Source organism: Rhinolophus sinicus, linkage group LG06 (genome assembly GCF_036562045.2).
Source record: "Rhinolophus sinicus isolate RSC01 linkage group LG06, ASM3656204v1, whole genome shotgun sequence".
Lineage (NCBI taxonomy): Eukaryota > Metazoa > Chordata > Mammalia > Chiroptera > Rhinolophidae > Rhinolophus > Rhinolophus sinicus.
This window is the reverse complement of record NC_133756.1, coordinates 127,514,061-127,535,375: the sequence shown is the minus strand read 5'-3', so window position 1 is coordinate 127,535,375 and position 21,315 is coordinate 127,514,061. Positions and strand designations below refer to the sequence as shown.

The following is a 21,315-nucleotide window of genomic DNA, read 5'->3' as shown; positions in this document are numbered from 1 at the left end:
GGCTGTGCCCTAAGCTGGCCACTCAGGTTTTGGGAGTGATGCCTCCTGGTCTAATGCAGTGGGCACCCCTCACAAATATACCTGCCCAGTGAAGCTCTCCCCAGGACTCTGTCCCAGGGGTTAGTGTTTGCCTGGGTCTCGAGGGAGGTCACTGACTTAGGTTAGGAAAGATTTTGGCATCAGAACTGTTCAACAGAATGGCAGAAAAGGGAGAAGCTGTGTCCCAGGGCCCACCAGGCAGCCAGTCAATTTTCTAAATGCAAGGGGGGAGAGAGCCAGGGCTAGGGCAGGGGGCACCTGGGTCATTCCAGGGGCATGTGCCAAAAGGACACCAAAGGAACTGTCAGCTCAGCTCACTAGGGATGGCGGGAGAGGCCTCACTTGGAGAAGGGGAGAAATCAAAGGAAAATGGTGCTTCTCTATTACTGAATTCTGAATCCAGTGCAAAAGGGCTACTTAGCTTGGACACTAAATATTGATAGTAAGGGATGTCTGACTATGTGGACGGCCTGGTCTGGCCTTTTCACTGAGTTCTCCAGAGCCCCAGACAGCAGGGAAGATGCTCTGCCTTGTGCAACCACCCCCAAGGGAGCCTAGTGAGGTTTGTCTTTAAGGAAATACAGCCTCCCTCCAACTCTGCTCTGACTCAGCCCCTCTTGTTCAGGGGAAGGGGCGCCTCGGAAGGGCCAGGGCCAGTATCTGTGGTCAAAGGCTGAGGGGTGTGTGTCCTTACCAGGTCTGGAGAGGTGGCCTGGGCCTTAGGTCTGTGATCGTTCATGTACAGATTGACCAGGACTTCAGCTGCGGCCCCTATTCCGCTGGACACTTTCCCTACCGTCAGCTACCCCAAGAGCAGAGGTAGAAGAGACAGAGACAAAGGTAAGGCCAGTTAGCACTGAGAAGGAAAACACAGACAGGTTGGATGTGGGAGAGGGCTCCACACCCACATGCAAACAGCACCCGACATCCTAGGAGAGGTAAAACCAGCCAGGAGCAGGCAGGGGAGCTCTGGAGCTGGAGCAGAGGACAGAAATGGAAGCCTATAGCCCTGGGTGGGCCAGGCGACTCAGAACTACATTCGCTGGGGGCTTTCAGGAGTCAATCGAGTTTCTCGGTGCACAGGCAGGATAAACAAATCGAGAGAGAGGAAGAAACTATCGACCACCACTCAGCAAATAAATGCAAGATTCAGGACTTGACTCTGGCCTCCTGACCCCCACCCGGGCACCTCCACACAGCCTCTCTCATCAGCAGCTGGGACAGCTTGGACTGCTTGGCCCAGTCACCACTGCAAAAGTGCATTTGCACCTGTGTCACCAAAGCCTCCAGAGCCTGAGAGGCACAGAAGCCGAGCAAAGGTGACAACGAGCTAAGGAACCAAGACCTCACAGATAGACAGCTGAAGGGTTAGGACCCTTCTCTACCACGAGCCGATTCTGAGACCAGGCACAAAGCTCTCCACTGAGCTCAGTTTTCTCGTCTAGTAAAATGGGATGGGAATGAAGCCGGCCCCCAGCGGGCAGGTGGAGGTGGCAGTGCCCAGAGGGCCCCGGAGCTGGTGCCGGGAACAGCCAGCCCAGAGTGGGGCGGGGGCAGTTCCATGTGGGCCCCAGGGACCACAGCCTGATGGGGTGTGGATGCCTGTGCCCCTGAGGGCATCATAGCTCATGCCTGCCTGCCTCTAAGTGCCTGGATCCCCTGCAATGTGTCCAGGAGCTAGGGAAGGGGTAGGAGCTGGCAGCCTAAGCAGACATGGCCCAATTACACATGCACCCCCAACAAACCCAGCCTGCTCCCCCTTCCCCCACCAGCTCTGAAAAACCACCTGAGAACGCTGCAGTCTCCTCTGCAGGGAAACAAACATGCACAGGATGAGAGTCTGTAAATGCTGTTCCTGACCCCATGACCCTGGAGGGAGGGAGGCACCAGACACTCCCCAGCCTCTGGGAGATATAGCAGAGAGTGCTGCAACTGGGCCCTCTGCACAGGCTGATGGCCATTCCAAGGACCTGTGTGTGGGTGAAGAAAGCCCTCAAGCTAAATCCAAGACTACTTTTGGAAGGCCACATCGAATTCCAGAACCGAAAGCCTCAAATACACAGCAGGAAGTTCAGGGAACAGCAAAGCAAATGGCAGCAGAGGCTCCCACCGCTCCCACCTCCTGGTAGCGGTGCCCATGCTCAGAAACTGAGACCAACTCATTGGATTCCAGCAAAAGCACAGGGACCACAAGGAAATGAATGGGAGGGGGTGCCAAACAGGCTGGGGAGAAGGACGACCCTGAGACACTCCCTTTCTCATTAAGATGGCCCCAACCTAACGGCAACTTTGGATCTGTCACTTCAGACTGTGTGTGGCTCTGGGGGACGGTAGAGAATGTGGCTGTAGGCCTGCCAGGGGAGTCTAATCCTACGACTCAGACAGATGGGACCTCCTGACTTTATAAAGCCTGCCCCTTCCCAGGAGAAGCAGCTGCCAGGCCGGTCACTCCTCTGCTCCCAGCCCGTCCCACAAGCTGGCCCAGCCTGGGAGAGATCAGGAGTCCACTTCCAAGCATACTTTGCCATTTTCAAGATTTCACAAATGCCAAGAAACTTGGCTCCTACTTTCAAGAAACGTTCAGGTGTACCGGCTTAGGACAATACACCACTGTTTGCCCGATGTTCCATCTCCCTGAAGCCCCCAAAACAGGCCCCTCAGAGGGGGCTGTAGAATACTAAGTACTTCCTGGGTTTCTATCAAAATAAAAAAGGGAGGTCAGATTTACCTCCCTGCCCACCCTACCCTTGTGTGGCCGCCTCCACTGGCCGGGGTGTGGACTGGCTCTGTGGTGCTTCTCCACAAAGGCACCAGGGCAATGTTGAGCACCCATGGGCAAGTAATGCCTCCCCTGAGTTAGCAGAGATTGAGACTATACTTTCTGGGGCTTTAAATACAAATCCCTAATGAGACCTTATTAATTAAGCTAATAAGCACTTGTGCTCTGAGCTTGTGCACAATCCTGACTCAGGGAGCGATCCCAGAAGCATGCAGAGGGGTTGGGAGATGGCTGGCGGGTGTTGCCCAAACACATCTGCAGTTTTGAGCTGGCTCAGTTGTCCTACCAGCAGGGCACTATCCAGTCACCTGGCCAGGGGATGAAGGGTGAAGACCACACCTGGTCTTTCATTACGGGCCCAAAAGATTCCTTTCTCCCAGTTGCGTCTGCACCCTCTCTGTGTGACAGCGGCTTTCTTAAGAATAATGAAATGAAAGCATCCTTAAGGAAATCAGCAGTGGGTCTCCTACATACCCGTCCCAACCTGACGGAAACCATCCCAGAATCCCCAGTGGCCAATACCAAGAGTTGCATGGGGGACTTCCTGGAAGGGTCACTAGGAGACCAGGTGATGGAGAACTTGTCTCAAGGGGTGAGAGGGGGCCCTTTAAGCCCACCCTAAAGACCAGAGAGAAGGTGAACATGACTGTTGGGATGTGGGTTATCTTGTTTCCTGACACCGTGAGAGTCAGGACGTGACCAGCTGGACTTGTGCGAGCTCAGTGCTCCTCACACTCTCAGTGCCAAATGACCAGTTTTTGCTTCTTCTTTTTAACCTCTAATCCCTTGGGGCCTGAAACTTTTGAATACGATACAAGGGGGTGACTAGGCATACGATCACACACTTGGCTGTGTGGCGATGTCACATTGTCCTGCAAGTGTCTAACGCTTGCTCTCACTTGCTGTGCTCATTGGGTCCTCAGACCACTGCCTGCTCGTGGACCACTCTTTGAGTAGCACTGCTCTAGTTGACTGGGAAATTACCAGGCTCTTGGGATCCTGAGAAAGACAGATGTTCCACTCATGGAGAAATGTCCAGAAAACTCAGCCTGGTATTGACCCCAGAGAAAGATCCACAGGTTCTCAACAAGGAGATTCATGCACTGAAAGGCAAGTCACACATGTTCTTGGGGGGGGTTGGTCAAGAGGGGACCTTATGATGTGGCTGGGAATCGTATGTCCAAATGCAAAGTTGGCCAATCAGATGATTTGGTTAAAAATGATCATGTCCCAGTCACTAGTTTTATAAGAACTGGTAATTTTGGAGAGTACGGGACTGTTTTTTTTTGTAACCCTTTAGGTATCTTTTAATATTCTTGTCAAATTAAAGAATTGGGGTATTTCGCATTACCTTTCCTTCACTGTGCATTCTAATTATTTTTCAGCTAATTAGTTAGAGCATGTTGGAATGGTTTAACAATTCAGGAGGTCCATTATCTCACATTATATTAGATTAACCTCACATACACCATTCCCCTCTGGGAGCCTCAGCTTTCTCATCTGTAAAATGGGGAGATGTAAAATCACCACCATCCTAGCAGGGGTGCCAAAGAGAGTCATTAAAGAATCTGGGCTGTGTCTCACATGGCACTGGGCTCCCAGCAGGATGCATTATTGACACCATGAGCACTTGGAAGACAGTTAACAAGTCCAAAGTGCCACCATTGGTGCAGCTTCACATTTCCATGTTCTAGGACTTCTTTTCCTCTCTTAGATGGCCTATACTAGGGGAACTTCCAGTGGCTTGGGTTCTGGGAGTAAGAATGATGTGATCCACCCAGGACGAGTGCACTGGCTTCTCTCCCCTGAGTAAACCCAGATACTAACATGGTGATGTATCTTGTCATAAGCACCGTCGCCAGAGGCTGCAGAAGATGGCTGCACCTCCACAAGCAGGCATTCCTGAGGCAATCCTGTCACTCCCTGCTTGGAATAGGGTTCTTGACTGGATGTTGGAGCTTTTCTCACCCTTCTTCAACTTGGCCCATCTTATCCCTGGTTTGCATCCCCTTATGTCATGACCCTGCCATGGTCCTCGCTACACTCCTGGCACAGGAAGCAGGCTCCTGGGCCCTTTTATGTCCAAACGATGGTAACTTCCCCCCTTGGGCTTGGAACTCAGGCGTCCAGGCTGTACTTCTCCACAGAGCTGGGCCACCTGTGACCAGTGACCACCTGGCCTGCTGTGAGCATCATGACGCTCACACGGGTCAGGCGGGGTGAGAGTGGAGCGTCCAGGGCCTCAGAGTTGGGGGTTCATGAAAGGGGGAGCTTCCCACAGGCAGGGCCAGAGGACGTCTCCTGGGCCTGCAGGAACATTCCTCACTGAGGAGTCCCTACATGAGAAACATCAGAGGACAGGCTGGTGGACCTGAGTGTTCAGCCATATGCCAACGGTAACGGAAAGGGAGGAAAAGGATGGAAACCTCCTTGTGGGAAAGGGTCTGGATGTTCCATGCTCAGAGCTGAGACACACAGGCCTTTGGGACTGTGACTTCACCGTGGGAACCCATATCTGTGCTTTTGTCCCCTGGTACCAGAAACCGTGCTGCTGATTACAGGCACATATGTACCCTCATGGCCCTTGTAAGGTGGGTCGTATAACCCCCTTCGCAACCAGAGCTGCTGAGATTCAAGGCGACTCTAAATCACCTGAGGCAGCACTGAGGTTCCTAAGTGGCTCGGTTAGAAATAGAAACCTAAAAGTGACTTCTTTGCCTTTAGAAAGAGAGGCATCAACATGCACTTTGGGCAAATGAGCTTCCTTCCAGAATTCTCCTCCACTTGGGAAAGAGCATATTTACTGGATACTTCAGGCATTTTCGCCATAGGCTAGGTCGTTGCATCACTCCAGTCACCCTCAGCAGTAGCTGCTGTCGCCTCCATTCTACAGATTAGGATACAAAGGTGCGGAGAAGTCCAAGGTCCCACAGTACTTGACGTTCTGCCCCCAAGTGTGACTCCAAGCACATAACCTTCTCCCTACAATACCCTGCTTCCCTGAGACATACCAGCACTGTGCATATTAAAAGCCCCCCAGGCTGGGATGCGTGCCGGACACCATCCAAAAAGCTGCCTGGCTCTACCCCTAAAGCTGCCTGGCTCTACCCCTAGGACACAGAAAAGAACAATGAGGTTGGAGGCAGCCTTGAGACCTATCCGGGGACAGATGAAACAAAGGCAGGTTACCCAGCCAAAACTGCCCAGCTTCCCTCTAATATGCAAATATATAGAGTAAACCCTGCAAATCCAGTTCTAAAACAAACACCCCCAAGAGTAGAGAAAGCTCCTTTTGCAATGTACATTGCTCTTCTGACCTAGGAGGACTAAACCACAGTTCCCCGCCCAGTGAGGCCATCCTTCTCACTCACTTGTACAAACATTCAGCCGCCATCTTTGCTCACCAGCCTATGGCAGAGGCCAAATGGGCAGCGGCCTCCCTTCTTAAGGAAAGAAATTAATTCATAGATGATTGGGGGTTGATACCAGGCTGGTTTGATGGGATGGATGAGTCAAATGGTGCTGAGAACACAAAACTGGACATGATTCCATAGTCTAAGGTCTTGAAAGATAAGACTCTGGGGTAAGGATCTGGGCCATAAATGAGAGGTCCCCAAGATTCCCTGTAATTGTTCAGGCCAGAAAACAAACAAACAAACAAAAACCCAGCAGGATCACTCTGAACTTTAAGGCGCAATGTCAATGTGAGAGGGTGGGCAAGTGTAATCTGAAGGCAGCTTTGGTGACCCACGTTTGCGTGCCTGTGAGTAACACTTGCTCCTCGTGGCATGTTTGGCTACGTGTGTTCTCATGAGGAAGTGACTGATTATCCCTGGGTCCTCAGAATTGTCGTGTAGGGCTCTAGGGCAGGAACAGAGACATGCAGCCTGCCAGGAGGTCGCCGAGGACTAAGCATCAGTTTCCAAGTGCACTTTCCTTCCTCTGGCTCCCCTGAATTGAGGCAAACTTGGGTGACTAGGCAATGAGAGCAGCTCATAGTCTGTTGAGAAGAAGCATTAAGACCCCATGCTCTTTCCAGGAGGGAGGTTCCCTCAGTTCTACCAAAACTGAATGAAACTGTGTCACTGCGTTGTCACCTACTTTAAGAGGCAGCTAATTGTGTTCTCAGAGGAGACCATCACTCTGGCCGTTCTGCATGTGCAAAACCCAGTGTTGAATCAATGGTGGAGTGGGGTTGGGAGGGAGAGAAGTCGGGGGTGGGGGTGGGGTGGGGAGTGCAGCTGGCAATATCCTCTCCCAGAAGCTCACCATTCTGCCTCTCACTGCCTGCAATGGCTTCACAGTGAGATCTGGAGGGGTCAGTGGGTATCGAGTCCAAGCTGGGTCGTTTTAACAAATGGAGAAACTAAGGCACAGAGAGGGTAAGTGACTTGCCAAGTGTCCTAGGGTGTCCCTTTCTAAGCGCTCTCCAATCATTCCCGGACACACTGAAAGGCACATCAGGGTGGAAACTATTAAAATAGCCCAAGTACACCACTAGCTGATGGCCAACACTGGCTTAGGAGATGGGATTCCCAAACAAAACAAAACAGGGGGCGATTGTTCTAGCACAGCCTGGGAGAAATAAGGAACAAGCTGTAGAGGTGGGGGCCAGGGGACCTGGTGGGCCGTCCCGAAGCCCTCCCTGTGCCTGGGTGTGAGGCTCTGCATGGACATAGCTGCTGGGCTGCTCCATCTGAGGAGGCCTCCATTCACCCTTGACCTCCATGGCCCAGAGGAGAGAACACGGGGCTGGAGGCAGGAGCCCCGGGCCCTGGTCTCCTCCCCATACCTTTGTTTTCTCTTCTGTGGCTCTGCTCCTGCTCAGTTCGCACTTTCCCTCTTGCTACCCCATTACAATGACTACTCTTCTCCCACACGCCAGGGCCCTGTAATCTGCTTTAATTTTTCCATAGGAAGGATCATCTTACATAATTTACTTCTATATCATATTATTGTTGGTTATTTCCCGCTGCTGGGAGGCAAGCCTCATCAGGACAGGAAGGTAACTCCTGGTCATTGATGCAAATCCCAAGAGCCTGAAGTACGTGACATGGAGCTGTCGTTCAACAAGTATTTGTCAAATTAATGCATGTTTACACATTGGCTTAATGAGTGACGTTGGTTTAAAGCTGCTTGAATAAGCCAGTGAAGCAGCCAGGGCCTTGGTGGAGTGTGCTGAGGATATAACAGGGGTATGCCCAGTGACAGGAAGTGTCTGTCACACCCGGAACCCCACATGTCCCCAGGCATGCTGCCTGTTGCTGTCACCTAGAGAACTAATGCCTACTGTAAACCACAGCAGGGAATTGGGAAGTGTGGTGGCTTTTCTCATCCCAGCTCTGCCTTCAGCTCTGAGCAGATAGTGACTCAGCCAGGTCTTCCCGAGGATGAAAGAAAAGCAGAGGCAAAGAAGGACCACAACCAGGGCCAGCCAGAGAGGGGCTGGGCCAGAGACAAGCGAGGTGTGGGCCCTGTTACCCAGCCAGGAGCACGAGCCACTGCCTGTCTGTGCCCAGGGGCCTCACCCCTCTCATCACCCTGTCAAGGGCGACAGTGACCTTTTCCGCAGCAGGAAGTACTCCCCAGGAAAGGGCAAACAGGCTGCTCTGAAGCCCTGGAGACGATGATGACAAAAATGCCAGTCTCCACCCATACAGCTCACTATCACATGAGCCAGTAATCACTTTCTTATTGATGAGAAAACAGAGGCCCAGACAGGCCAGCAGACTGAAGGTCAAACAGCTGGCCAAAGGGTGACCTGGAACAGGACGCCAGGCATCTCAGCCTTGGCTACTGTCAGTGGAGTTGAAGACAGAAAGTGCTTGTGTTTCTCTATGTCACCTCCTGCTATCTTGCCAGGGATGTGTCACAGCCATGTTGGAAGCCTTGCTCCTTTCTTGGAGACTCTACTTGCACTCTTTTACCCACAGTGGTGAGGATCGATGGGTTGGGACCCCCAGCTACATACCAAGAGACAACTCCTAATTTTCCACTAATGCAACAGCAGGGAGCTGGTTTGTGCATCAGACTTAAGCATGGAAACAAACGATCAATAAGTCTGATAGGGAGATATCAGCACCCCCTGCTGAGCCTAGGTGGGAACTAGACAGACTGGATGTGCTCAGAGGAGCGCAGTCTGTGGGGAAGGGACGCCAAAGCTACTTCCATGAGCAAAAGCTAAAGAAGTGGGCTTCATGTCCGTTTTCAGGCTCGTCCATTCCAGGGGCCAAGCTTTCCAGGAGGCTGCCTCTCTCCCACCCCAGCCTGGTAGTGTTTTCAGAATATTAGGTACGAGGAGGACAAGTGAAAAACATGAAAAGTGCCCCAGAACCCAAATTTAATAATTGTTTATGGTGCATTTCATTATCAACTTAACCAGAGTTAGCTCCCCACTTCCTTCCACCTTTCCTCCAAGCCAACTTCTGCACGGCTACCTGAGTCATCCTCCTAGAGCACAGAGCAGATCCTTTAGTTGCTCTTTATAAGAGGATAGAAGGAAATTCCATAACACGACAAGAGTGGGTTCACCTTCACACTCATTCTCTGGACCCCCATAAATACTTTTACCTGCAAATTCAAGTCTCGCCGGAGTTCTGACTTTCCATTCATGCAACTCCTGTCTGCCTTCCTTAGCACATGCGGGACCCTTTCTAAAACACTCTCTCCTTACACTTCTGTCCATCATCCGGTACAACCTTCAACACTCGACCCCCATGTTACCTCCTCTGTGACTCCTCCCAGGCTTTTCCCTTTTGGGTTTCTACAACCTTGCCTTTTACGCCTCTCATAGACTCAGTGAATAGTATTGCATTAGGCTCACCAGGTGAAACTGCCATTTTGTTAGGTCAAGAACAATGAAATATTGGCAATTTCATACGGTAAAAAGTTGCTTATTGCTATTCTAATGTGCTGCCTGCCATCTCAACTGTAGTAAGAGAACTGTACCACATCCTCCTTGCTGCTTCAGCACCTGGCATGGTGGTTGGCACACAGTAGGTGCCCAACGAATGCGTGCTGGATGGGCGAGCACTGCCAGATGAGTTTTTGTGTGCTGCCTGTTGTGCTATATTGCTGGATCCAACACAAAAACAAAACCCCATCCAGGACTGTTGTGAAGTATCTCACAAATTTTCATGTCAGCCAAGCCAAGCTCCAGATGTTGGCGCCGATCGAGCAGAGCAGGAGACCGTCTCAGAACATGCGGGGGTTGGGGGAAGCTAATTGTTTAGGACGACTACCTTTCTGGCAGGAGAAACAGAGTCAACAGTCGATGGATTGGAAGTGGCAGCTGGATCAGGAGATGGAAGGCAGGAGGGAGAAGACGGAGGAGGAGTATGAGACAGGCCTTTAGAGAGGAATTTATTCTGCACAGAACAGAAACAGAGGAAACCATGATTATCCCTGGGGAAAGGGACCGTGACGCTGGGCTCAATGATGCAGCCCTATGTCCACATATTCAAGGAGGGGAACGGACATCCAGGCCTGCGTCTCAGGACAAAACAGAAGCTTCTGTCCTTGGAGCCCAGCAGGATTGCCTAGTTCCTGGTTATGTTTTCTGCTAAAACGGTTCCGACCCCCTTGGCACACCAAAACAGCTGGAGAAGAGCCACGTGTGCCTGCCTGTGTCTGCCGCAGGTACCAGCACTAACTCTCGAAGCCCTCACTCTGGAACTTGGTATAAAGTGCCAGCTGCAAATGTAGGAAAGGAGAATCCTGAGCTGTTTGGGGACAGCTGGCCCGAGCTGGGGCCTCTGCAGCCTCCCGGCACCTAAACACGAACTAAATAAATGCAAAGAATCCTTCCTATGTCAATGACTGCCGGATAGCAGAGGGCACAGGTTTGGAGGAGACTGAGAGGAGGCAGCAGGGGACGTATGTTCTAGAGACCAGGCTTGCTGCAAGCAAGGGGGCACCTTACATATGTAAGTGCCACGGGACCTTACATCAATTCTTTCATCTCCTTGCGTGCACATACTCTTCTTTTCAGCAAGTTTCTAAATAAGTACCTGGCTTGGAGGGGGCTGTGCTTGGTATTCTAAGGCAAAGCCATTCTTGGCTCGATGCTGCCTTTTGGGAAAGCAGAGTGCAGGTTATGGCATGTGGTTGACCTCCTCATCAGTGTCTTCCAGATCAGGCCACAGGGAGATTTCCCCACCAGGCCCCAAAATGTCACGAGCAACTGGTTTGCTGTCACCTTAAAGGCACTGTAATGTGATTCTTGCAACTGACCAGCTTTCCTTCTTTGTGTTGGCCCTTAGGAAGCTCAGTGTCTACTCAGAAGCTATCTAGCATCTAACAGCATGTGTTTTTCTTCAGTAATGTTTTCCTTTGATCTGAGCCTACTTTTCTGCCTTGGTTTTCCCTTTGTCCTGATTTAGCTACTTACTTTGAACGTTCTCATTTGTGTCTTTTTAAGATACCAGCTCGAATTCTTTAGTGGCTAGAACAATGAATTGTGCCTCATGCTATGAAAGCAGGAGGAAGGAGGAAATGGGCTCCAGAGACTGATTCAAGGTCACCTCACTGAATTTTCAATGTCTGGGTTCCTGCGGACTCTGAAAGCTCCCCTGTTTACCTGCGGGAAATCCCCGTGTCCAAACATGGAGGCAAGGTGAGCCGCCTTCTCCTTAATGTTCTTTTTGTGAAATTCCCTGTTGGCCATGTTCTGAGCCCTCTTCTGCAGTCAAGGTGAGAAAGGAGAGAAAGAAAAAAAAGACATAGTGGCAGAGACCGGGATGGTTAGCTCCCGGAGAGAGGCAGGAGGCAGTCAGGCAGGGGTGTGTCACTCATACCACACATAGGACAGGGAGACAGGACACAGGCAGTAAGAGGAGGAACCCACCCTGGGCAGGCGGAGGGACGGGGGAATGGAAGGCAGAGACAGGGCAAAGGGCGCGGCTTTCACCTGGAGAATCTTCTCCTCCACTAGCTGCAGCCGCCGCAGCACCCCAGAAAGGGCCAGCGCTCCCTGGCAGGTAGGAGGCCGGGCAGCACGATTTTCTGGGCCCCCCAGCTGCAGGTCAGACTTGGCTCTAGCTCTCCATGGCCGGCTCGGGCACTCTCCACCAGCAGATACTTGATTTAGCTCTCGGAGCACATGCCCCGTCACAACCACCAAGGGGAACTGGGAGAGAAGGAAAATCAAGCTTCCTTCCCTACTGTGGCCCTTTCACAGCCCCCCTAACAAGAGGACTCCCCATGAGGACCAGGGACCAAGGGCACACGAGGGGCCACCTTGAGTGAGATTCCAAACTCCCAGCAGACTCTGCCCTCCTACCACCCACATCAGAATCACCTGACCTCCTCCTTTTATTTACTTTTCATTTTTCTTTTGTAAATTAACACCTTATGGTGAATAATATTATGCAAACCTGACATCCTCCTTAACAATAAATAGTCCTGGGCCTCACCCCAGACCCAGCGAATCAAAACCTGTACAAGCCTGGTTGTCAATCCTAGATACACACTGACATCAGCTAGGGTACTTTCAAAAAACAACCCGAGACTGGAACTGACTAACAGAGATTCTAAGTTCATTGGTCTTGGGGTGGGTACCTGATATTGGTTTTTTTTATACCCTTTTTCATGGGAAAACTAAATTGCTCCTGAGGTAATGCTTACACATGCAGACATAAAACCACTGCCTTATGTCCACACTGACCTCATTCAACCTCCACCGGAAGCAACACGAGATTTCTCATGCTGATCAGACATCTTTGAATGCTGTGGTCAATTATAGTGATGCTGTTCAAATTCCACATGCAGAGATGCTAGCTGGGAAAAGCCACAGCCCGTGGCTACAGCTTGCCTCCCTGCCCACCAGGCAGGCCCTCGTCTGCCCCACACCCCAGCCTGACCCCTTCAATGTGTGCAGCCAATTGGACCCCTGAGCCCAGTCCACCATCACTGCCACTTTTTCATCAGTTTAGAAATCAGCCTATATAAGTGGTCTGCAACTAAAGCTAAGTGTTCCAGGGGTATCAGACAAAACCCTGTGGTGTGGTCTGTTTTCTCCCCAAGCAAATAAAGCACCAAGGGCAAAGCAGCTGGTCAGTCGATACCCCTGACTGGCTGAAGAATCAGTGGCATGTATTTCAAGATGCTGCATACTTCGTTCTTCTTACCTATAAGGGTAGTGAGCTCAAGTTGGGTCTGCCTTCCCAAAGAACCCACAATCAGCCCTACTTGGGGCGTGCAGAGGACAACCGAGCCCACCCGCCAGCATCAAAGTCCCCTCTGGCTTCCCCAAGACCCCATCTATTGGAAGGAGCCCTACCTGCCTTTTCAGAGGAGGCGATGGGCTGGGTGTGGGCTCCTCCAGCTTGAGACAGCGAGAGTTAACAGGAGGGTCAGAAGATGAGCACAGGACAGGCTTACCTATCCCCGAGACATGGCATTCCTGGGAGGAAGAAGGTGAGTCCGAAAAAGCAGCCGCAGGAAACATGAAGGAAAAGCTGAGTCAGACTGAGACACTTGGAGGGAGGAGAAGAAGAGAGGCCGGGAGGGAGAGTTTGCAGGTACAGGGAGAGAGCATTGCACCGAGCTCCTGCAAGCTGGGCCCGACCAGGAGACCTGAACCCTGGCTCTCTGCCCATGTTGACAGCAAGTCCCGGAGTCCCCGATTTTAGGACAGTGTGTGGATCTATGGAAGGTTTTCTTTTGTCTCAGACCAGGGCACTGGGCAGGCACTGTCAGAGCCCACTCCAGGCCAGGGCCAGCCCTGGAGTCCTTCCAGAAATGGAAAAGCTTCCTGCCCACTAGAGGACGGAGTGCTACAGTCCTTCTGACAGAAGACAGCCCTCGGCAACACTTGGGAACTGCAAGGGACCAAGCCTCCAGCAGGGGTAATTCAGAAAAAAATTCAGAGTTACAAGTCCCTGGAAAATGGTCCCCTTATAATAAAACCTGGCTTCATGGGGAAGTTGGATTGTCCAGGAGGGGCATGGTCCACATCGGGAGAAAAAAACTGTCTGTGATCATCTCGATGCCCAATTAATCAAGAGTCTGTCTTCTTCCTGAGAGGAACCTATTTCTGTCACGTGACAGGTATTCTCTAAAGAAAAACCAAACCCTTTGTCTCAAGCTTTAGTAATATGACAATGGCATCCCAGAGGAATTCGGAGGTGCAAACTGAACCATGCAGCACAGACTTCAAGCCAGGGTCTGAGAGGTCAGCTCAGTCTGCTGCCTGATGGCTGCTGTGACTGCCTTCAGCCTCCCACAGACCCTGATCAGACACACAGCCCTGCCAATCTGATCCAAGGGAATGGAAGAAGGTTACCATGGGTACACCTGGGAGGTTGGTCCTCCTTTCCGGCAGATCCACTAGGAGCTAAAACCCATGACTCAGTTTCCCCTTGTTTGGACAGGTCTCTTCACCATGGACTAAGTGATCTTCCACGCATCTAGCACCTCTAACGCTCCCTCCAGCTGCCCTGTCTCATGGATGGCTGCAAACCAAGTCATGGTTGCAAAGCAAAACCAAATTAGGGGAAGGATTTCATCTCCACTGCAGAACAGGCACTGACAAACTAGTCCTCAGGCCAAATCTGACCTGCTGCCTGTTTTTGTAAATACAGTTTTATTGCAACACAGCCACGTGCATTTATTTAGGTATTGTCTATGGCTGCTTTCATGCTACAATGGCAGAGTTGAGTAGTTGCAAGAGAAGTCAGGCGGCCCCCGAAACCTAAACTGTTTGCTATCTGGCCCCTTTTACAAAAGTACAAACTCATGTTCCAGGAGAAGGCTCACCTGAGCCAGGCCTGGCTGGTATACCTGAAATCCATCACTAGCCTGAATATGTCTGCTGGCTTCTCAGTTCTGGTCACCAAGAAGGCAGGACCTGTGAACATTTGATGGGACTCACCTGCTTCAGGAGTGAGGGGTTCCGAGAGCTCTCCTCAAACTTGGCCAGCAGCTGACTTGCCATGGACTTGACTTTGTTCTGATTTCCACCTTCTTTACTGCTGCTGTCTTCTTGATTAGAGCCTAAGCTCCGGCTGGAAAATGCTGAAGGCTGCAAAGGCCAAATTGGTGCATTGGTTTTTGGGTCCCAGAACCTACTGGATATCAGGGAGGGGGCCTGGTGGCCGAGGGCACAGGACTAGTTTCCTGAAGAAGGATGCCCTCGATGGTCTGAGGAAATGAGACAGAAGCAGCAGGTGATGCCCAATGGAGACAATGTCACAGGAGGGGACGCATCTTCCCAAAGATGGGCACACCCATACTTGGGAGCCAGACCATTAGGATTTGAATCGTGACTTTTACTTCCCAGACCAGTGACCTTGGCAATTTAATTTCTCTGAGATTTTTTCACCTGTAAAGTGGGAGCATAACCCACTTCACATGGTTGTTGCAAAAATAAAATACAATAACGAAGTAGTGAGCAAAATTGTTCTCAAAATACATCATGTGGCTGCCAAGAGGTGAACCAGGAGGGATGAAGGAAGCAAGAGGGGTGTCAGTCAGGCAAGGCACAGACTTTGATTTCTTTCTGCTCTCTCCTTTGCACCCAACTCCCAACTTTAACCTGTCCTGCTCTGTTGGTACTACCTTTTTAAAAAAAACTTCTAATTTTGAAATAATTTTAGACTTAAGTTACAAAGATAGCACAGATGGCTCTACATACCCTCTCCCAGCTGCATGTAATATGACACTGCTATCATAACAAGGAAATGATCTCTGGTCTGATCCCATTAACTATAGACTTGATGTGGATTATAGCAGTTTTCCCACTGATGCTCTTTTTTGGTTCCGGGATACAATTCAGGATCCCACATGACAATTAGTGATTATGTCTTCTTAGTCTCCTCCCCTCCGTAAGGGTTTCTCTATCTTCCTTTGTCTTTCATGACCTTGAGGATTTTGGAGGGGACTGGTCAGTTATTTCGTACGAAGTCCCTTCATCTGTGTTAGTCTGACATTTTCTCATGATTAGACCAGGGTTACTGATTTTGGAGAAGAATGTCACAGAGGTGAAGTGCTCTTCTCATGGGTACATGGCATCGATGTGACTAACCACTGGTGAGATGTTGGCTGTGACCATTTGGTTATGCTGTTTCTACAGTGGAGTTCCATGTAAGATTTCTTTAGCTTGTCCGCTAAATACCGCACTCGGAAAACCAGCAGTGTTCCTGGAATGCCTGTTCCCCCACACCGTAGGATCTGCACCCCAGGCCCTGGAAGTGCAAATGGCACTGTCATGTCAAGGAGACAGTCCGATTTCCCGAGGAGACAACAAATCTCCCTCAGGAACAGACCGGAACAGATTGTTCTTAAGACAACAGAGATATATGCACTTAGAAGAAATTCATGGGAAGCAGCCAGCTATATAGTCAATTGTTTTTTAAAAAGATCCTTAAGAGTAGCAGCCCCGTGGGAAACACTGTATGCACAGCCACTCTGAAATGCTGGACAAACACAAACCAGTCACTCCCCACTTCAAAGGGGGAAATGTAACTGCATAGCAATACAGGCTCGAGTGCAAAGGGGGCCGAGCTCACTGGGCTGGTCACTGTTTGTTCAAGGCCAAAGTTGGCTAAGATAGGGGGTCACGCAGACAGCACTGCCCAACATGAATGTGCCCATGAAGTACTGGGGCTCCTTCAAAACCAGATCGGGTTCATTGGTCCGGGTGGCCCCTGAGCCTGCATTTTTAACCAGCTGCCAGGTGATGCTGACGCTGCTGCATCTTGGACCATCCTTGGAGTAGCAAGAATTGAGAATTCTTGTTTGGTTAAATCTCACCTGGAAGCAAAAACAACTGGCCTGGAAAATGGCCCAGAGCCACCTTAGAAGGGGCAGGTGCAACCAGATTTCTTCCCACACTCTGCTCCTGTGTGCTGCTATCAACAGAAACAGCACAAACACCCCCTCAAATAAGCCATGGATGAAAAACAGGAGAAGACTTCCACCCGAGACAAGGTATATCCAAGGGAAGTTTCTCAGAGGAGGCTGTAGCAAATTACAGACACCTCCGGCAAGAGCCACCCCCTGTAACGGGGGAAATGGGACGTCTCTCCTTCCCTGTTCATCAGCCTCTGCCTCCTCCTCTCAGTTATCTCTGTATTCACTGGCTTCTAGCTCATACCAGAGCCAAGAGATAGGGAAGCAACCGCTCTTGAAGGGATCACCCAAAGAAGTTCTAGAAAAGATTTGGACAAGGGTGATTTCAACTCATGGGATAAAATGAGTTTGTGCACATTTTAAGATATGAACTATATTCCTGGTTTTCGTAATCAGTGCTTCCCTCTGAACATCCCAGAGCAGGGGGTGGGCAGTAGGCATCTCCCCACTCCCCCAAGGTGGGCCGCGGGGCTCTGTTTGTTATAAAGTTCACTGTTGTGAAAGCCAGTGTCCGCACCCCGGTCAAGGCTTCCACATGACGCAAGTCACAGACATGAACAACAATGTTAGATAAATACACAGCAGTAACACCTCTTCAACCATATAAGACAGAAGTCTTTTCTAAGTCCTGAAACTCAGATGTCAGTGCATCATACAGACGATTCCACAGGGCGACTTGTCATAATTATGACAGCAACCAGCAGGCTAGCTAAAGCAGCCATCCTACAGTTCACAGACAATATCTGTGCTTGCTTTCGTGGGACTAGAATGGCTTTTTCCCATGAAATGTACATCTCGGGTCCCTTTCAAGAGCTGCCTGGGGAAGCGGAACTGATAGTCTCTTTTTCTGCTGATCAATTTTACAGTAGCAGGAGAAAGATTCCTGCCCAGTTTTCACAAAGTAGCCTGTGATTTTCTTCTTTCACCAGCAGGTGGCACTTATGGGCGCTGGGACATTGGCCTTGAAGACTAAATGTGCAGAAAACACAAAAGGTAGAAACACGACTGGGAGAGAAAAGTGGGACAGCTGGTGCCTCTTTATGACTCCCTACTAACAGTGATTATACATTGATTAACATAGGTTCCAGACATCATGCTTAGCGTGTTATATAACGTCTTCTTATTTCATCTTTTAAAATCCTGCCAAGTTTCCTAAGTTTCCAATGTATCATCTGTATTGTACAGACATGAGCCCCACCCTGGGAGGTTCTGTTTCTCACGGTTACATAGACAGTAAGTAGTGGAGCAAAAATCAGAACCTGTCTATTTTTCCATCAAGCCACGCTTGGAACTGAGTGGTTCCTGAGAGAGGAAAGGAAGAAGGGCTAATGAAGATGCCAGAGTGGGGCGGGCCTGTGGCCACTGGCTGTCAGGCAAAGGGACTTTGTCTAAACCGACACCGCACACGAACCTCGTACAAGTTGTTGAAACCCTTCCGTCTCCGTTTGTTCATGTCATTGTTCTCTCCGGTCTGGCTGTCCACCTGCAATGGCCAAGAAAGCACGGTGAGCTCAGGACTCTCAGGACGGCGCTTCCACTACTACTCTGAGTGGTCACTGGGCAGACAGCCCTGCCCAACCTGGAGACAGATGGCTGTCAAATACCCTTCAACATGACTAATGCTATCACGAGTTCTGTTCAGGTGTAGTGGAGGGAGCCTCCCTCCACCTGGGGAGCCAGAGGTTCTGTCAGGGGGTGGAAATCACAGTCCCATATCATGTGGAAACATGCCAAAGCACAAAGCCTCCCTCCGACCTAGCAGGGCAGGGATCATCTCCGTTGTCAGTGCGACCTTGGGCTCAGGGCAGTCACAGCCAGGCCTGCTGAAGCCCCTCGGGGTACTGCCTTACAGAGACCACCTCCTACAAGGAGATGGCACTAACTCACCTGGAAGGCAGGATTCTGGGGACTCAGAGCAGCTGCCCAGGGATTAGATGGCAAATTACGTCTGCCATTCAGTCACCATCACAGCTACCAGCACACGATATTTTATTAAGATCAAAGAAGCACCAGATATGGCCTGAACATTACGGTGAGGATACAGCCCTGTTTGCCCAGGACTGTTTTGATATATTGCTTCCCCCCCTCCAGTGTAATTAGTTATCGTGCCCCCTTTCACTCTCAAAAATTTGGTTTAGACAATAAATTACATGGTTGCCCTACCAATAACCCTTTATAATTGACTTTCTGCTGCCCGAATATGGACACTTAAATCTGGAGAAACTCACGCTCCCTCCCCAAGACCACTGCATCCCCTCTGCGAGGAACACCAAAGGGCCACCCATTGTCAGGCTTGTCTCCTCAAGGGAATGAATGGGACTGCACAAGTTGAGCTGATGCTATGGGCCTGGGCCTGGGGGACTGGACTGAGTGCTTCCTCTGCACCCTGCAGGGTAAGCCCATTCTTCACACTGGGGTTCAACCTCTCTTCCACCAGTCTCCAGCTGGGGACATCTCCAAATGGCCAGCCCCCTGAGGACCATGGACCCATCCCTATCAACTATGCATCCCTCCTGCTCGGAGCCTCCTCACTCTCAGAGGGTCCTCCATAGCAGGCCCAGATGAAATCCCAGCCTTTATTCCACTTAGGATGCAGTAAGAAGGGCTGCTGGCTACTCTCTCCCCTGAAACCCAGGCGTACAGCCCAATCAGTCCCATGCATCCCGAACTTGCCCAACCACAAGAGATGTTTTACCTCCCAGTTGTTCTGGAACCACAATAACAATAATTTTGGAGATTATTATATGATAATATGTAACAACAAGAATAACAACATTGGAGCCCCTCACACACAGTCCGCTACGTACTCACTTGCTTCCAACAGAAAGCACCTGCTTCCCCAGTTCTTACACTCCCCTGCTCCCTCTTCATATTTACCAGAATCTTTAATATTTTTAAAGACAAGATCAACCACAGTTTAGCTATTGATACTCGTTTAAAAATTCGACTCTTCTCTTGCCCAGGCGGCAAAACACAACAGATCAAAAGGCCCTGCTTTCCCTTTAACATTTTCCTCAGCTTCCAATAAATCATTATTCTGTGAATGGAAATTATTTCAACCCCAAGACTTGGGCAAGCACCAAGAGAAACAGATGACCTTATTTGCAACAATGTTGGGCCTTAGAGGCACAGGCTGCCTGGGCCCCCAACTCCAAGGCCTGTGAACGCCTCGCTGGCCTGGAGACCGGAGCCTAAGACAGTACAGGACGGCCTACCCAACAAAGACAACACGTGGTGCATAATCTTAGGGTTTTCTGTTGTTTTTTTGTTTCTGCCTTAAGGGAGGACGGGGCTATTCCCTCAAAGAGCAACGCGTCTTATTCTCTCTTCTGCATTCAACAACCCCGGGTGTGACTATTCGAACAATCAGAGCCTGTATAGATCCAAACCCAGTAATGTCAGCCATAGGTGCACAGAAAGCACTCCTGGGGGAAGTGTGCCCAGGAGCGGCACCTAAGAAGACCCCCAGATCCTTCAGGGGGAATCAAGGAAGTGGGTGGAGGCAACCACAGCTCCTCTGCTTCAGTCTGACCCCCGGGACAATAAAATGCAATCCCTACATATCCAGTTTCTACTCTTCCTTATGGGTTTATCATGGAAGCACTGATTCTCAACTAAGAACGAGGTTAAAACAAAAAGGTGGAGAAATGCAAACCTGAAGATGCACCTAATTTTTTCTTATCTGTGTGTCATTGTTTCGGAGCCAAAGCTGCCTCAGTACCCCCATCTCCTCGGGTTCTATTTTGCTCTACAAATAATTGGGGTACAAGAAGAAGAAAATACTTATTGTGCCCAGTCTGAGAGAGCATGAGAATAAATCAATGACATTCTTTTTTTCCCCTATTAATTTGTTGCATCCTTTTCTTCACCCTCAAAACACTTTCTTATTGTGATTTCCCAATGATTTGAAATATTCTGTATATATATCAAAAGACATTTATTAAACTAATTGGTGTCTCTATTTAAAAAAAAGACCTATATCTGCCAATCTGATCATTTATTTGATTAGCACAAAATAACCATGTTCCCATACTTCCTGACTTGATTTTAGTCCAAAGCAAACAAACTTTATATTTAGTTAGCCCGTGTAACCTAATCCTGAAGACATTTAGATCTGGGTCATAAGAAGACATTGGCCATCACAGGCAATGGGCTCCAAGAGGAGAACTCAGCATAAAGAGGCACTCAGTGAATGTGTGTTGAGTGGATGGATGGAGGCAGCCCTTTCCTACATAGCGCCCCCTGGCCCTTTGGAGAGTGTTTGTGCAGGATGGGCAAGCAGAGGAGAGCTGGGAGGGGGACCCGGGCTACCCAGACCAAACATTGACATGAGTCAGGCTTCGTGATTCCCACTCTACCACGGACCAGTGCTAGACGGGGACTGGGGTCAGAATCAGTCAGCCGAGAAGGACCAATAACCTGGGGCCACCGACCTGGCTTCTGGGATGGGCTTTTTATGGACAAATGACAACATCTATGCTGTGTTGTCCTCCAAGGAGTGGGCTCAGAATGGAGAAAACCAAGCTCAGGCACCCTGAGTACATATGTACTGTAATGTGTGTAATGGCCAAAGTGGCCATAAATACAGGCATTACCCACGTGTGGCAGGTCTAGGACAGTAAGGACAGAGACCACATATGTATGTT

The 21,315-nt window shown here is 50.1% G+C and overlaps 1 protein-coding gene across 13 annotated transcripts in view; it reads right to left on the bottom strand.

Moving 5' to 3' along the window:
* Nucleotides 1–21,315, bottom strand: part of MICAL2 (microtubule associated monooxygenase, calponin and LIM domain containing 2) — a 203,305-nt gene that overhangs the window by 68,549 nt on the left and 113,441 nt on the right. For 9 of the 13 annotated variants that reach the window (XM_074336000.1, XM_074336004.1, XM_074336003.1 and 6 more), the window contains 7 exons: nucleotides 18,081–18,152; nucleotides 14,691–14,840; nucleotides 13,098–13,220; nucleotides 11,727–11,945; nucleotides 11,397–11,498; nucleotides 10,060–10,185; nucleotides 734–841 (listed from right to left, as the gene is read on the bottom strand). In XM_074336000.1, the coding sequence (XP_074192101.1) occupies nucleotides 734–841; nucleotides 10,060–10,185; nucleotides 11,397–11,498; nucleotides 11,727–11,945; nucleotides 13,098–13,220; nucleotides 14,691–14,840; nucleotides 18,081–18,152 (900 nt within the window). The remainder of the gene's footprint in view (nucleotides 1–733; nucleotides 842–10,059; nucleotides 10,186–11,396; nucleotides 11,499–11,726; nucleotides 11,946–13,097; nucleotides 13,221–14,690; nucleotides 14,841–18,080; nucleotides 18,153–21,315) is intronic. The other 4 variants (XM_074336006.1, XM_074336007.1, XM_074336010.1 and 1 more) reach the window with 2 other exon arrangements.